The sequence below is a fragment of the Lynx rufus genome, unplaced genomic scaffold (assembly GCF_022079265.1).
Source record: "Lynx rufus isolate CCGP_SWC_20201006 ecotype Redwood Valley unplaced genomic scaffold, mLynRuf1.p SCAF_18, whole genome shotgun sequence".
In the NCBI taxonomy this organism is placed as follows: Eukaryota; Metazoa; Chordata; class Mammalia; order Carnivora; family Felidae; genus Lynx; species Lynx rufus.
The window spans coordinates 22,490,856-22,507,148 of NW_025814832.1; the positions used below are offsets into that span (position 1 = coordinate 22,490,856).

At 52.6% G+C, this 16,293-nt stretch overlaps 1 protein-coding gene across 1 annotated transcript; it reads left to right on the forward strand.

The window, feature by feature from the left end:
- Nucleotides 1–3,276: 3,276 nt before the first annotated feature.
- Nucleotides 3,277–16,221, forward strand: LRRC59 (leucine rich repeat containing 59). Its single transcript, XM_047081047.1, has 7 exons — nucleotides 3,277–3,554; nucleotides 4,882–4,941; nucleotides 6,717–6,875; nucleotides 7,106–7,210; nucleotides 10,272–10,344; nucleotides 12,379–12,552; nucleotides 14,244–16,221. Exons 1-7 carry the CDS (start codon nucleotides 3,450–3,452, stop codon nucleotides 14,486–14,488), a joined length of 921 nt encoding a protein of 306 aa, XP_046937003.1. The 5' UTR covers nucleotides 3,277–3,449; the 3' UTR covers nucleotides 14,489–16,221.
- The last annotated feature ends 72 nt before the right edge of the window (nucleotides 16,222–16,293 follow it).

The window sequence follows — 16,293 nt, forward strand, 5'->3', positions numbered from 1 at the left end:
GAGATCATGACCTGAGCTGAAATCAAGTTTTGGATACTTAACTGACTGAGCAACCCCGGTGCCCCTAAAAAAAAAATTTTTTTTTAATTTTTTTTTTAACGTTTATTTATTTTTGAGACAGAGAGAGACAGAGCATGAACGGGGGAGGAGCAGAGAGAGAGGGAGACACAGAATCGGAAGCAGGCTGCAGGCTCTGAGCCGTCAGCCCAGAGCCCGACGCGGGGCTCGAACTCACGGACCGCGAGATCGTGACCTGAGCTGAAGTCGGACACTCAACCGACTGAGCCACCCAGGCGCCCCTAAAAAAAACTTTTTTTTAATGAGATCGTGCCTTGCATCTATCTTACTCAGTGACTTGCATCTTTTTACTTGACCATATACAACATTTTTTTGCAGGTCAACACATATAGTTCTACTCATTCTCTTTCATGCTGCAGAATGTTGTGCAGTAATGTTCCATTGCATGAATGCACTCTGCTTTATTCAACCACTCCCCTTTTGATGGCTTTGACTTTAAATGTGATCTCAGTTATATATTAAGGACCTATATGCATTTGTATTTGTTTCCAGATTCTCTATGCTGTTCCACTGGTACCTGCCCATGACCATGTTATACTCTTTTGAGCTTTACTACGAGGTCTACCGTCTGGTTGGCAGGATCCTTGTGGCTATTTTTTTTTTTTTTTTATTCCATGAAGTGTTCTTGGCAATTCTTGTACGTCCATCCCTCCAGATGAATTTGATCTACAGTGAACATGGCGTACCTCTCTATTTGCGGAAGTGTTTAAAGCAAGTCTATGTAAAGAAATAAACCATAGAGAGAGATCACTTGCATTAAAAAGTACTTTGGGGGGCGCCTGGGTGGCACAGTCGGTTAAGCGTCCGACTTCAGCCAGGTCACGATCTCGCGGTCCGGTCCGTGAGTTCGAGCCCCGCGTCAGGCTCTGGGCTGATGGCTCGGAGCCTGGAGCCTGTTTCCGATTCTGTGTCTCCCTCTCTCTCTGCCCCTCCCCCGTTCACGCTCTGTCTCTCTCTGTCCCCAAAATAAATAAAAAACGTTGAAAAAAAAATTAAAAAAAAAAAAAGTACTTTGGGGGCTCCCATCCTCAAGGGCTATTTGAGTCTCTTTTTTTCAAAGAAGAAACTTGTGGGAACAAGCTGCTGTCAAAGTGCTCGCTCTTCCGCCCTGCTTTGCCTGTTTGAACCTGACCCATTCTTCCAAGCCACCTCCTCTGTGGTGCCTTTTCTGCTGTCTTCCCTTCCTCCAGGCTCCTGTCCCCCTCTGTGCTGGGCATGACCCACCTTCCTCCGAATACATTCACTTACTTGCTGTGACTGTCCTTCAATGGCTAAGTAGCTGACTTGTCTGAGCTTCAATTACCATCTTTGGAAAACCGAAAGAGTATCTGCCGTTGTGACTTAAAAGAAATAATGTATGAAAATCATGGTCATAGTCACACAGAATGCCCTCAAATACTTTAGTCTGATGTTATCATGCTCTAACACGTACCCGCACAGCTCTGCACCTCTCCACAGATTTTATCCGTATGTATTAGGGCCCTTATCCTTTCTACCTTCTAGAATAATTATTTGCGTAGACTGTAGGCTCCTTGGGGATAGGGATGATAGGGTGGAGTGAAAAGAAACAGGATTTGGAATCAAAAGATTCGGGTCTGCCCCTAAGTGACTGAGGACCAGTTGCTTCTCCCCGAGTTTCTTCCTTAAGAAGAGAGAGAGAACAACAAAACGTGCCCGATCATCTCTTCGTGTACTTGATCAGATGAGATAATGGATGCTCAACGGCTTTAGAGATTGCCAAGTGCTAATGTATTCTCATCCAATTGTCCTGCCTGGCTCCCAGAAGCCCAGCACGGCGCCTTGTTGGGGGTAGGAGGCGTGTGCGCAAGGATTTGCACACGGACTTCACCTGGTCGTCACAGTTGCCCTCTGAGATAAGCTTTAGTATCCTCACTTCCAAGATGAGCAAACAGAGGTGTGAAGCGGGTGAAGTGCTTCACTCGTTCATTCATTCATTCAGCCACCTTTGAATGAGCAACTGTGGTGCATCTGACACCCAGACACTGGGGATACAAAGACCATATCCCTCGCTCATGGTCCAGAGTGGAGGACAGACACCTAAAGATAACACAAGGCAGACTATGAATTAAGGCAAATATTTATCAGGTACTCACTGAGTGCCAGTCGCTGTGGCAAGCTCTTGGTGTTTGGCTCATTTAGTCCTCCCCGCCGCTACCAGTCGGTATCATTATTGTGCACATTTCTCATCTATCCATAAATAAGGCACGGCGATCGCTTATGGTTTCATGAACAGCAACGGGCAGAGCCAGAGGCCCCACTGTAGCCAAACTCTGCCACTTCTGATAATAAGGCAGCACACAGGACATTGCCAGAGTCCCAAGGAGGGACCCCTAACTCAGTCTGCTGTTCATGGTGGACAGGGAGGCTTCCCGGAGGTCTAGAAATTAGCCAGGCAGAGGTGCGTTGGGAAGCAAGGCCATCCCAGGACAGGGAAAGGTGTGGAGGCCACCTAATGGCAGTCTACACAGCACCCTGGGCAGGAAGGGACTGGGGTTTGTGAGGAGACTGCAGAAGCAGGCAAGGACCGGTCTAGAAAAGAGAGGGTCCATATCCTAGAGGTAGCCAAGGTTGGAAGGGTTTTAAGCAGAGGAAAGACTTGGCTAGATTTTTAGCAAGATCTGGGCAGCTGGGTAGAGGTGGAGGGGAGAGAGACTCAAGAGAAATCCAGGCACGAGCTAACGGCAGCCTAGACAAGGACTGGGGCAGGGAAGAGGAGAGAAGAGAGATTCCGAGGCTCGAATTTTCCGAGTGATAATGATTTGGGGATTAAGTTAAAGAGGGCAGGGAGCAATTTTGAAGGACATGAGGTTTCAGCTCCTAATCCAGGGGAACGGGGGTGACTTGGTGAGGTCAGTTTGGGATGCAGCCCAGGTCTTCTGGCACCCAGGCCCGTGCCCTTTCGCCTCCTGGCGTTGTCAGCGACAGTGGCCTACCAAGGCCCCGGGATGGGGGGGAGGAGTGGGGGGGGGGAAGCGGCGGCTTCGCCCGGCAGCAGAACTCAAGGCTTTGAACCCCACCCTTCCGGACGTGGAGGCGACTGCAGTGCGCTCTCCTAAGCGCCAGAGGGCGGTCTCGCGCACACTCGGGCCGCTCTGGCCCCGCCCGTCTCAGTGGCCGCGGAAGGTGACGTGGACACGGAAGTGGTCGTCGTCGCGGCGGCACCGGTGGGAGCGGGGCGCGGGGCTCAGAGTGCAGCGGGCGGTCGGGCGGACGGCGGCGTCTCGCACTGCGGCGGCGGCGGACGCAGGCGTTGTCGGTTGGGTGCGAGTCCGCTGAACCGACGAGCGGCTTCTCGGCGCCTCTCCTGCCCGTCGGAGCCCCGGAGCCGGCACCGCTCAGCCGGCGTCACCATGACCAAGGCCGGTAGCAAGGGCGGGAACCTCCGCGACAAGCTGGACGGCAACGAGCTGGACCTGAGCCTCAGCGACCTGAATGAGGTCCCCATCAAGGAGCTGGTCAGTACAGTCCCGCGGGGCACAGGTGCCCACCCGAGACCGGCGCTGGCCCCTGCGCGGGCCGCCTCCTTTCCCACGCCTCAGTTTCCAGGTCTTAAAACCAGGTGGGAGGAGTGGGACTCGGTCCTCGGGGGCCCACCTCTGCCCCCAGTTTTCTTCCTTGGATGTACACGTGTCACTTTGGCGCAGTTCCAGAAGATGAGAAGGAGCTGCTTGTTCGGCCCTGAGCTTTTTACGCGTCGGGAGTGAATCTCCCCTCGTCTGGGGGCTTTCGCAGCGCTCAGTTCCGTGCTTGACTCAAAGTAGGCGCCCACGGTGTGGTTGCTGGCTGCATTGGGAGAATGAATGAACAAATGAATGAATGACTCGGCCGAGAAGTAGGCCTCTGGGTAGACCTGGGTGTGGCCCAGAACCGTGCATTTCTAGGAAGCCGGCCATCCCAGCCGGCTGTCCCAGCCCTGAGGCGTCCTTCCTTGAATTCTGCGAAGTGTCACTGCGGGGCCGGCGAGGGCTCTTCCCAAATTCCAGCTTAAACTGGCTGGAATCCGGGCGCTGCCGCCCACCCCACCACCCCGCTCCTCCCAGGCTCTCACTCAGGAAACTGAGGCCCGAGGTCCCAGAAGGTTACACGGCTGGATTGTTGCCAGGGTAGAGTTAGATCTTAGTCCCCGCTTTTCCCGCCGGGTTTCCTACCTGCACCCCCCACCCTAGCATTACTTGGGATGACCTACGTTTTCCCCACTGCCTTTAACGAATTGCACTTGGCTCTGTAGTGCGGAAGTTAGAACAGATTTCCAGTTTCATTGCTTAATCTCTTGAGTGCCCTTGGCAAGCTAGTTAATCTTTATGCCTAGACCTCCTCATTTATCAAATGGTGATAATAGTTCCCATCTTCTAGGGTTATGAGGATTAAGACTGTAATGTAAAATACTCGCCAGGTAGCAAGTGCTGATACACGCTGCTCTTACTACGTTATATTTCAGTGCCGATTTTTTTTTTTCAACGTTTATTTATTTTTGGGACAGAGAGAGACAGAGCATGAACGGGGGAGGGGCAGAGAGAGAGGGAGACACAGAATCGGAAACAGGCTCCAGGCTCTGAGCCATCAGCCCAGAACCCGACGCGGGCTCGAACTCCCAGACCGCGAGATCGTGACCTGGCTGAAGTCGGACGCTTAACCGACTGCGCCACCCAGGCGCCCCTCAGTGCCGATTTTTAAAGGCCTTTCCTAGTTGTGGGAATTTTCTCTGGAAATTGCCTCGTTAGCAGATGTCACTGAATCATTCCATGTGCTGGTCTGACATTTTGTTCTTGTTCCTTTTCCTAGGTTGCCCTCCCAAAGGCCACCATACTGGATCTGTCCTGCAATAAACTGACTAGTCTACCGGTAAGATCAGCAAGCAAGCACAGTTCCTTCTAGAGCCTGATGCTGCTTCTGCTTCTTGTTTTTTTTTTTTTTCATTTCTTTAATGTTTATTTATTTTTGAGAGAGAGAGAGGGAGAGAGACAGTGCAAGTGGGGGAGGGGCAGAGAGAGAGGGAGACACAGAATCCGAAGCAGGCTCCAGGCTCTGAGCTGTCAGCACAGAGCCTGACGCGGGGCTCGAACTCGCGAACCGTGAGATCGTGACCTGAGCCGAAGTCAGATGCTCAACTGACTGAGCCACCCAGGCACCCCTCTCCTTCTTGTTTAGAGGAGTTAGGTCATAAGGCGCAATTTCAGGACAGACCCTGCAGACAGGCTGTGACTGAATCGGAGCATGCTGGGGGGTGGGTGAGGTGGGGTGGATTGTCTCAGCAAGAAGGGAAGCAAGGCTTCATTCTTCAGAACAGTGGGAAGGTCGGGCCACGAAACACTAAAGGCAGCGGAGTGCTGGCTGAATCACTTATTGGGCTCATCTTTTTTTCTGCCTTATTTTATTCCTTTGAAGAACAGTTTACCTCTCTATTGGGTAGAGGAGATTAGAAGCCATTCCGGAAGTTGCTGTGCAGCGCAGGGAGAAAGCTGTTTATGAACAGCCTCCTTTTGATGGGGAACAGGAAAAAAGTGTGGTTTTGGGGGACTACCATATTATTATTCTCCCAACCCTTGAATTACTCGAGACACTTTTTTTGTTCAACACAGCCAGTCTGTGGTCAGATCCTTTTGATTTTTCTTGCACAACTTCTCCCAGTTCTCCTCTTTCATATGCTTCGAGATTTCTTCAGTTCGCCATCCTTTATACCCGTCTAGGCCCTGGAGTGGTTCAGCCCTTCAGCCTCTCCGGGGTGATAGCCATTCTCCTCCAGAGCAGTGCTCCTTCCTCGTTGCCTTTTCCATCCATCACTCTGGCCGTGTCACTCCCTGACGTACTCCACTGGGCTCCGGCTCAGGGACCGAGTCTCAGAAGTTGGCAGGTTATTCATTGGATCATTAGTCTGTTCCCCTCTCAGTATTCTCCCGGGCCTCGCTCATTATCTGCAGCGTCTTCCTGCGGCTCATCAGGAACCGTTTTTTCACACTGAAAAAGCAGCTGAGGCCCCGCTGCCCCTAGGAAGTATTCCATGTCTAATGACAGGATGGTGGCTGTTCCGTGCAGCCTGATGCTGCTGTACACTTTGTCGGGAGTCACTCAAGCAGCCCCTGGTGCTCTTTTCGGTCTGAACTCAGTTGTTTGTGCCTTCCTCGGCAGTGCAGAATCACTGGCGGTTTCAGGTCCCCGGAGAGCATGAGTAGTGTCTCTTAGCTGAGGCCGGAGCTTGATTTCAGGTGGGTACTGTGCTAGGTGCCGTGAAGAACAAAGAGTGACACTGAGCGCTTAAGGGGCGCATCATCTTTTCAGGAAGGCGGATGGTTCCGTTGTGTTTCGACAGCTCCTGTGAAAGGAGAACACAGGGTGCTGTGGGGGCACAGGAGGGACCCCCCTCATGTCCAGTCGCAGCGAGAACAGAGCATGAGGGAACACACTTATTTTGTGCCCACTTTGTGCTACGTCCTTTTCCACGTACTTCTCACTGCTTGGCACCAGAGGGGCTGAGTGTTAGCCGCACTTCATCCAGGGTGGAACAGCCGGTGGCAGGTAGGGTCAGGGTTTACACGTCGGTGCCTCTGGCTCGCGGGCTTCTGCAGTGGCTACACCAGGGTGTGCGCCCGAGGCTTAGGCGCTGTCTCTTTGGGTCCTAGTCGGATTTCTGTGGCCTCACGCACCTGGTGAAGCTGGACCTGAGTAAGAACAGACTGCAGCAGCTGCCGGCAGACTTTGGCCGTCTGGTCAACCTCCAGCACCTGGATCTCCTCAACAACAAGCTGGTGACCCTGCCCGTCAGCTTTGCTCAGCTCAAGGTAACGGTTCACGAAGCAGCGTTCCACGGTCGGGTGAGGCACGGGGCTCGGGGGCCGATGGAGTGTGGCTGTGAGGAAGGCTGGCGGAAATGCCACCTTGTTGGTGCTGTCTCGCACGGCTTTCCCTGCAGCTGGAACACACAGGGGCTTTCTTCCTGCTCATTTTGCTCGCCTTGAGGGACTCTCTTGTGAACTTGGGCTTAGCCAGCCTCTCTGTTCTATCCCTTCAGAGCCTGAAGTGGCTGGACCTGAAGGATAACCCCCTGGATCCTGTCCTGGCCAAAGTGGCAGGGGATTGCTTGGATGAGAAGCAGTGTAAGCAGTGTGCCAACAAGGTAAGCACGAAGCTCCCCCGGGTCGCCTCTACCATTCCCCGGGGACTAGCCTTTGCCTCCTCTTGTTTTTCCCTCCCAGGGCACCTGTAGCTGTGTGTTGATTCGAGCACTAAGGTCCCAGTGAAATACGTCTGCTATGAGCCTGTCAGGCAGAGGGACCTTTGTTACTATGTTGACTTTACAAGTAGCAGAACGAGACTGTCTTCTCTACTGCAAAACTTCCATTCTTAAGAAACCAGGACCTTGGGGCACCTGGGTGGCTCAGCCAGTTAAGCATCCGACTCTTGATTTTGGCTCAGGTTATGATTTCTTGGTTTGTGAGATCGAGCCCCACGTGTCAGCGCAGCGCCTGCTTGGGATTCTCTCACTCCCTCTCTGCTCCTCCTCCACTCGCTCACGCACTTGCTCTCTTGTGCGTTCTCTCTCTCTCTCTCTGTCTCTCTCAAGATAAATAAACATTTAAGAAACCAGGATCTTGCCATCCCACATTACACTATTGACAGTTGTTCAAATGGGACAAGAAGGGTAGGGGCTGTGGCCTTTCTAAGTTGCGGTGGTTATAGGAATATTGATAATGGTGTCAACATTTGGGTGCTGTACCGATAGGCAGGCATGTCCTGGGAAGATCTGATTTATTTCAGTCAAGTCCTCTGATAGAGGAGCGAGGAACCAAAGGCGGCACGGAAGCAGACACAGCCAGCAACCCTGAGGGGGCCTTGTGCTGCTTCTTAAGAACGACACCACGCATCTCTCACACTCCAGCCACAGTCCCTCTTCCCTCCAGCTTTAGAACAGATTGCTGCTGCTTCAGCTGAGCACCAGATGACTTACTTGGCCATGTTGAGGAGGCTTGATGAACAGAATAGACTTTAAACGCTTTAGATTTAAATCCTAGAATTGATGTCAGTGAGATGTGGGCACGAGGGGGGTGTGGGGCACGGGTCTCTAGGTGAGGCTCAAGAATAATGGCCTTGTCTTGTCATTAGCTCAGGGCTTCTGAGAGAGTCTCATCATCTCTGTCATCCACTGGCACAGGAGATCCAAGCACAAGGTCAGTGCAGCCAGGTAGCCACGGCAACAGCTTGCCCTTAGCTGAGAACAGTACAAGTGATCGGGGAACTCCTGGCGCTTTAGGAGTGATGTGTGTTCTGAGGAAGAACGATAGCTGTAAGGGATGACTCTCCCTTTGTCCTGCATGCTTTGTATTTCACCTCATGCTCCTCATAACCCCGGGAAGGAGATACGACTTCCGTTTCTCTGACCTGAGACATGCCCAGTGCACACACGTTTCATTTCTCCCTTTATTCATTCAACTAGTAATATGTGAAACCTCGTGAAATTGCTGGTGCTCCACGAGGATAACTTCTGTTGAGCACAGAGGTCTTTAGTGTTAGCACCTACCTTCCAGACGGGGCTCCAGGTAGCACACTGCGTCGTGGATATGGTAACTAGAGCCACGCTCCCTGGCACTGCTGCCCAGAGCGGTCTCTGGCACACCTTTAGGTGTTGTAGTAGCGTGGCTTGGGCCGGCCAGAGCGAGGTCAGTTGTCCCCGGGAGATAGCATAGATCTCACCAGCCCTGACCTTGTGGCTGCATGGGTCAGCTGTAGTCACTGATAAGCCTGGTGTGTAGTACAGCACCTTTTAAAAATAATTTGTTAGCTGGAAAGCATTCATCAAGTGCTTATCAGAAAACGTGGACTGGGACCGGTGGACAAAATCCACCCTCGGGGCTCACGGTCTGCACCAGAGGAGTCGCTCCTTTTTCTGAACTGGCTGTTTTCGGCTAACTCCTGATGTATTAGGGCCCGGGGAAAAAGGGAGGTCTCTTAAACCTCTCAGCTCTTTATTTAGCCACCTGTACACCCCTTAAAACCGCCTGAATGGTTGGTGCTTACTTAGTATTCGGAATTCAGAGTGAGACAGGGACTTTGAACTTGGGCTGCCTCTCACCATCAGGCTTGACCTTCCTGCAGATCCTGCACTCCTTGTTGAGTGGCCATTTTTTTTTAGTAAGACTGACTCCCTTCTGAGAGGTTGCGGCAGGTTCAAGGCCTGGGTTGCTCAGGACAGGGTTCCTTGTGGCTTCAAAGCAGGCTCTTGCAGGGAGCCTGAGAGGTTGAGTCACTTGCTAAGGTCACAGGGTCCGTAAGTGGTAGCGTTAGGATTGTGCCGGGCTCTAAGCTTTCACTCTGTCCTCTACAGACAAGGGATAGCTTCTAAAAACACAGCCTGAAAAAATAAAGTCTTTTACCTCCTCCCCTAACCATGCCCAGAGTGAGAATCTCTGGGGCTGTTTTTGTCAGGGGCTGTCCACGACTGACTGGACGAGGATTTGAGGGGCTCTGGGAGCCACGGCTTTAAGCGGTGTGTGGGCCAAATGGCTTCCTTAGTTTGTGTGCTGACCTGAGTGGGACAAGCTCTGGCCTAGGAGCTCAGAAGACCAGTCCTCTGAGCTGTGCTACCTTCCAGCCACGCGAGGCGGACAGATCACCCCCCGTCAGCCTTGGCTTTCTTCCTTTTGAGGTGGGGATCCAGTCAGTCATCCATCAAACACATACTGAGTGTCTAGCCCGCAGATGGGACGGTAGTCGCCACCCTTAGGGAAACTAGCATTACGACTGACGTAGGTAAGAGGCCTCCCGAGGACTGGGAAGAGCGGAACTTTGTAAGGTGGCCCAGGGAGGGAGGTCAGGAAGTCAGAAGGTCTCGGCGGAAGTGCCGTCCTGCCCACCACCAAGAGTTGCCTGGGGCACACATGAGATCGTGCGCGTGACAGGGACTGTAAAGAGCAGGACTCCTTCCACGCTCCAGTTGGCAGTGGGTTTCACAAACGTGTTTGCTCACAGCTTTAGTGGCCTGGGCTCAGCTGGCCCTTCTCCAGCTAAGGCCGGCTTAGTAAGGTAGGAGACGAAGACAGGATGGCCTCCATTAGCTCCGCGCTGCCGCGGGGCCGTGCTCACCTAAAAGGAGCCGTCGTGCTTTTGAGCCTCCTGAGCAGACGTGTGTGCCGTGGAGCCCCCGGCTTGGGCTAGTTCAGATCTCCGCTCCCCCTTTGCAGGTGTTACAGCACATGAAGGCCGTGCAGGCTGACCAGGAGCGAGAGAGGCAGCGGCGGCTGGAAGTAGAACGAGGTAGGTGCCGTCCCTCCGCCAGCCATCTTCCCGTCCTCGCCCGGCCGCTGGCTCCCACGGGTCAGGAGCGAGGGTCCGTGGAAGCATCGTGAGGAGGAGTATGGTGGTGTATGGTGTCATCTGTGTCTAGTCCTGGCTTCTCCGCTGAGCTCGAGAGTCCGGCAGCCGGCTGGGAGGGTTAAGAGGCAGCTCAACTTAAGTGTGGCCGAGACGGTCAGTCCCCTGCGAGCCCTCCCGGGGGTCCCCTGGACTAGACTGTCACCATCCCTGTAGTTATTCAAGCCTGAAACTGGAAAGATGTCCGGACGTCTGTCTTCAGTTCCCCAGTATCCAGTGTGTCAGCAAGGCCCGTGTGTGATGGTTCCTCCACCCCCGGGCCGTACTGTAATTCAGCCTCCGCGCTGTAGACCCCTCCCAGCTCTGTGGCCTGTCTCCACGCTGGTGCCCCTTCCGCACGGCAGCCACAGGGATCCCTTTACAACATAAGTCGGTGATGCTGCTATTCGCTTAAGACACTCTAATGGCTCCTGATTGAATTTAGGATGAAATTCAAACTTAGCTCCACAGATGACCAGGCCCGCCATGGCCCCAGGCCTAGCTTCTCCAGCTGTGTCCCGCACCCAGGGGAGAGAACGCTGTTAACTTCAGCCACATGAGCCTCTGCTGTTGCTCGAGCACGCTAAGTCCGGTCTTACTGCAGGGGCTGTGCCTGGTTTCTTCTTCGGGTCTTTACGCGGCTGGGTTCATGTCCTTCTTGTCTGCTCAGATGTTGCCGTAGCTTTACCGTAACCCCTTCCGAACCACCCAGACGTGGGTAGCATCCCTCTCGTCACTCCATCACAGTCTCTGTTACTCTCTTTGTGGCGCATGTTGTTATCTTTTTTCTGTTTGTTCACTCGTTTGTCTCCGTCTCTAGAAGGTCTTAGGTGCTGGAACCCGATTTGTCTTCACTGCTGTATCTCAAGCACTTAGAACAAGGCTTGGCGCACAGCGGGCGCTCTGTTGACTGGCAGATGTCTGAGCCCCCTTACTGGAGGATTCCATGGTTGGAGGGGGGGAGGACGTGCTTAGTACTGGTCATGGGCAGACCCTGAAAGAGCCTGAGTGACACCGGGCCTTCTCACATGCGTGGCTGCTGTGATGCTGTATTTCCTTGGACCACTGCTGCTTGACTTCCTGCCTCCACATGTTCTCTCCGGGTGGGGTAGAATGTGCTCTTGGCATTGTCGTTGCCCAGCTGGAACTTGGAGCTTGTTTGTACACAGAAAAGCAGTGGAAAGCTCCAGTACTTCGCATACTACAATTCAGCTACATTATGGGTCAGATGGGCTTTTAAGCCCAGAAAGACATTTAACTCCCTAATTTGTGGCATTCTGGCTTTGGAAAAATGTACTTCAGGCTTCCAAATAACTAATCTGGAAGTGCATTTTTAGAACCCAGTAATTTGTAAGCTGGGCATTGGATGTAAACGTACTTGAACCGTGAAGTAAATCAGAATGTGTCACAGATTCCTGAGTGGGAGCCTAGAGGTTCCCTCTGACAAATGATTAGTCTTGCTTTCTCAGGAAAACATTTCCATCGTGTCTAACTGTGAACTTGAGTGCTCACTTTGTCTTCTTACTTGCCCTTCCCATGCTACGTTCCCTTCTGAAGCTTGGGAAGACAGGAATCCCATAGAATCACGGTTTCTTCTCTTGACAGCCAAGTTGTATAATAAGGGTGTCCCTCTGTGCTTTCTGAATCACCAGGCTCGTCACCCATGCCTTCCTCATGTACCCTTGTTACATTACCCTAATCTCTCCACTGCACGGGGCTGGGAACCTTTCAATAATCCATCCAGCAAACCCTGAGAGCAGTTTACCGTATTTGAGGGAGGGCTTACTTCCTGGAGAGCAGGAAGATAGCTGCCTCCTTAAGACTGCTTCAGTGACCTGTGGCATAAGGGAAAGGCCAAGCCCGTGCTTTTAGTCACTCAGGAAAGCACTCTTGCAGGTTTGTGGGTGAGAAGTCATCTTGGGGTGGATTTTCCTGCAGAGGCCGAGAAGAAGCGGGAGGCCAAGCAGCGAGCTAAGGAGGCGCAGGAGCGGGAGCTGCGGAAGCGGGAGAAGGCGGAAGAGAAGGAGCGCCGGAGAAAGGAGTACGACGCCCTCAAAGCAGCCAAGCGGGAGCAGGAGAAGAAGCCGAAGAAGGAAGCAAATCAGGCTCCGAGTATGTTTTCGCAGTTGCAGGGTTCCGGCGGGGGTGCCGTGGGGGCACTGAGGGGGCAGTGAGTGAGGCTGCAGACCTGGTCAGATCCAGCATGCTCTCAGTCCTGGGAGTCACGCGGAGGGTTTGCCTACAGGGGGTGGGGGGGCTGTCCTGGGGAGCAGGTGCTTACGTACAGGTGTTTGGTGAGACATGGCTTAGAGCGTTCCCAGAATAGGGAGCTGCCCTTCTTTCTTGTAAGGGTTGGATGGCAAAATCACCATAAAGCGAAGATTGCATGTGGTCACATTGCCCTTAAAAGTCCCTCGCATCATCTGTGAAGTGCACTAGGGCATTCTGAGTGCACGGTACCATCTCAGAGATGCCAGCACTACCTCTGGTTTTCTCTCCCAAGTCGGAACAGAGCGCCCTCTTTTTGCTTGAACACGAGAGGAATCGTTTTGCTGCCTTCAGGGAGCCATGCTGTATAAAAAACACAGTGTTTTGCCTGAATACGTCCAGTTGGATTTGTGTAGGGACATGGCTCCATATATAGGGGAGGATTGTACACCTTCTGGGCCAGTGGGGCCCGTGAGGGAGAGGCCCCTGAGCCGAGGAAGGAATTCTGTAGGGAGGGTGAAGGCATGGGGCCCGGCCGCGGCTCTCCCTCGCTGGCCTAGAGCAGGTTGCCTGGCCACCGTTCTGTTTCCTTGTGTAAAATGAGGATTCCACCTCCTCACAGGATAGCGACAGCATTAAGCAAGAAAACCTATGTGACAGGATCATGCAGTTCTTGGCATGTGGGTGCTCAGTCTAGTTTTTAAAAGTTTTGGCTAAAAATCTCAAAACCAGGGGTGCCTGAGTGGCTCAGTCGATTAAGTGGCCGACTTCGGCTCAGGTCACGGTCTCACCTCGTGAGTTCAAGCGCCGCACCGGGCTCTGTGCTGACAGCTCAGAGCCTGGAGCCTGCTTCGGATTCTGTCTCTCCCTGCCCCTCCCCCGCGCGTGTGCACGTTGTCTCTCTTTTTCAAAGATAAATAAACATTAAAAATTTTTTTAATCTCAAAACCGGTTTTTATTTTATTGTATTTATTTTTTTAAAGCGTTTCAAACATTTTATTATTTTTTAAAATGTTTATTTTTGAGAGAAACAGAGACAGAGCATGAAAGGGGGAGGGGCAGAGAGACAGCAAGACACAGAATCCGAAGCAGGCTCCAGGCTCCAAGCTGTCAGCACAGAGCCCGGTGCGGGGCTTGAACTCAAAAACCATGAGATCATGACCTGAGCCGAAGTCAGACACTCACCCGACTGAGCTCCTCAAGCACCCCTCAAAACCAATTTTTTAAAAAAATTAGAAATGTAATATATATACTCACTCTAGCATTGAAGCAGCATTCTAACTGTGCTTGTTGCCCCCTGAAAAGCCCCTCCCCTGATCCCGAGGGACCCTGAAGACTGAGCTCCGTGAGGCGCCCAGAATGACTCCTCGTTCTGAGTGTGCCCTCTTGAGATCCACTGGAGGAGGACTTCTGTTTTGGGCTCTGCATAAGCAGAGGGTTTCAAGAACTCAGATGGCCTTAAAAAGTCCTCTCGTCAGGGCCTGGGAGTTTTTGCCTTTGAGGAGGGGGTTCTGGCGGATCTGCCTCAATGGGTAGAGTGTGGGTCGTCTCCCACTGACTGAACGTTCTTGTCCGCTGTGACTCTGTCCCTCCAGAATCGAAGTCCGGCTCTCGCCCCCGCAAGCCGCCCCCCCGGAAACACACCAGGTCCTGGGCCGTGCTGAAGCTGCTGCTGCTGCTGCTGCTGTGTGTGGCCGGCGGGCTGGTCGCCTGTCGGGTGACAGAGCTGCAGCGGCAGCCCCTGTGCACCAGCGTGAACACCATCTACGACAACGCGGTCCGGGGTCTGCGCAGCCACGACATCCTGCAGTGGGTGCTGCAGGCCGATTCTCAGCAGTGAGCCTGTCCTCCACACCTGCTGCCTCCCAGCCTTGGAGCTTGGATTCCTATGGAATTGGGTTCTGCTGGACACAACCTCTTTTTAGCGTCCGACCTACCTGCCATCATCAAATGGCTGCCGATTGGTACTTGAAATCCCCTCTTTGTAGGACTTCTCCGTTCCTTGGTCAGGGTCCCCTGGCGGAATAAGAAGTGAGACGTGGGGAGAGTTACCTGCATGCCTAAAGGAATAGGCTTGGGGTGGGGAGAGGGAAAAACGGCCTTTTCTAGTTGTTCTACAAAGCTGTGTAAAGGCAAGGCTCGTTTCTACTAAACGGTCAGGTCAGCTGTCACTACATTTATACTTTTGTATGTCACAAACCCTTTCTTTCTTTCCTCCCTGGGCAGCCAGGGCAGATCAGGAGGCAGTGTGATTGGGGACTACGGGAACACCATACTCGGCAAATCTAGCCTAAATTGGGAGGGGGGGGGGATACCTATTTTCTTAAGGACCTCAGACATTTTTAATGACCATATAAAACCTCAGGCTGTGAAAGGGACTTCAGGACCACCCAGTCCAATAGAACACTTGCAGACAGGGAAACTGAGGCCTTCTGTGACTTGCCTATGGTCTCCCAGCTAGTTGAGGCAGAACTGAACTCCTGCTCCAGTATCCTCTCTCTCTGTCATTTTGCTTCCATAATAATGTCAGGAGAGAACAGAAGTCACACCAGAACTGAGTGTCTCTCAGCTGGGGTGTAAAATCTTTGACGGTAGGCAAGCTTCATGTCCCACAAATAGAAATCTCATAGCCATGAGGGTCCTGGCAGCTCCTGTAGAGCCCTGCCCCCGGCTCATGTGGCTTTCGCAAAATGGGGACGGCCCAGGCTCCTTGCCTCAATTTTAGAGCATTAACTCCCTGATTGCCAGTAAACAACGAGGTGGACCGTTGCAAAGCCATATTGTCTCGGGCAGCTGTTGGTAGTTGGTGCGACAAAGTAAGTCAAAGTCAACCTGAAAATTCCAAAGTTTCATGGAGATGGACGTCTAGAATTGTTTGGGTCTAGACCTAGAACCACCTCCGCAATGAAGGGAAGCGAGTGGCACCACGGAGTTTAAAAGTGGTGCACTTCCTAATGACCAGCACAGACGGGCAGGACTGTCCATCCTCTTGTCTCCCAGATTATGCCTCTGCTTGCTCTGTGGCCTCCTTGGCCTCTCTTTTTCACAAAAGCCGGATGAAGGGAAAAGAAATGGCCATCATGGTGCTCATTCACTGAAAGGTCCCAGTTACGAGCTTCTTGTCTCTCCCTCAGGGGAACAAGAACCTGTCATGGTTCGGAGACAGAGTGAGGTCCGGGGTTTTTAGCCTTAGTGGCTCATTTGGATAGGATGGCCACTTATGACCGTCCTATTGGAAGAAGTGACTTGTTCCTTTCTCCCTCCCCAGATAGCTCTGCTGCAAAAGCCCATACCTTACTCAGAATCACTACACATTCCTTAGTCTTCCTCCAAGCTCCAGAGCCATTGGTACAAATGCTTTATTGAAACTAAACAGTACGTGACATGAGATTAAGAGGATATGGAAGTCCCCACGTAGGGGCTGGTTGAGGCGGCTTCAGTGGGTGTAGGAAGGCAGGGCACACCCGGCCCTAGTCAAGTCAACCCGCTGAGGGAAGTTCACTCGTGATCTCGAGATTTGATGCTGAGGTTCTTCTGGATTTCTACAATTATTAAATATGTGTCTGAGTGGTCTGTCTTTGTTTCTTTGTGTTTTGAGGGTTGAGGGCTGGAGGGGGGAGGGGTGATTTGTGCACGGCAGCTGGG

Bases quoted from the DNA above. Each gene is read 5' to 3' on its own strand.
- LRRC59 (XM_047081047.1), top strand. From the start codon at position 3,450: ATGACCAAGGCCGGTAGCAAGGGCGGGAACCTCCGCGACAAGCTGGAC. The intron at 3,555-4,881 runs GTCAGTACAGTC...TCCTTTTCCTAG, and splicing joins AGGTCCCCATCAAGGAGCTG to GTTGCCCTCCCAAAGGCCAC. The intron at 4,942-6,716 runs GTAAGATCAGCA...TTTGGGTCCTAG, and splicing joins ATAAACTGACTAGTCTACCG to TCGGATTTCTGTGGCCTCAC.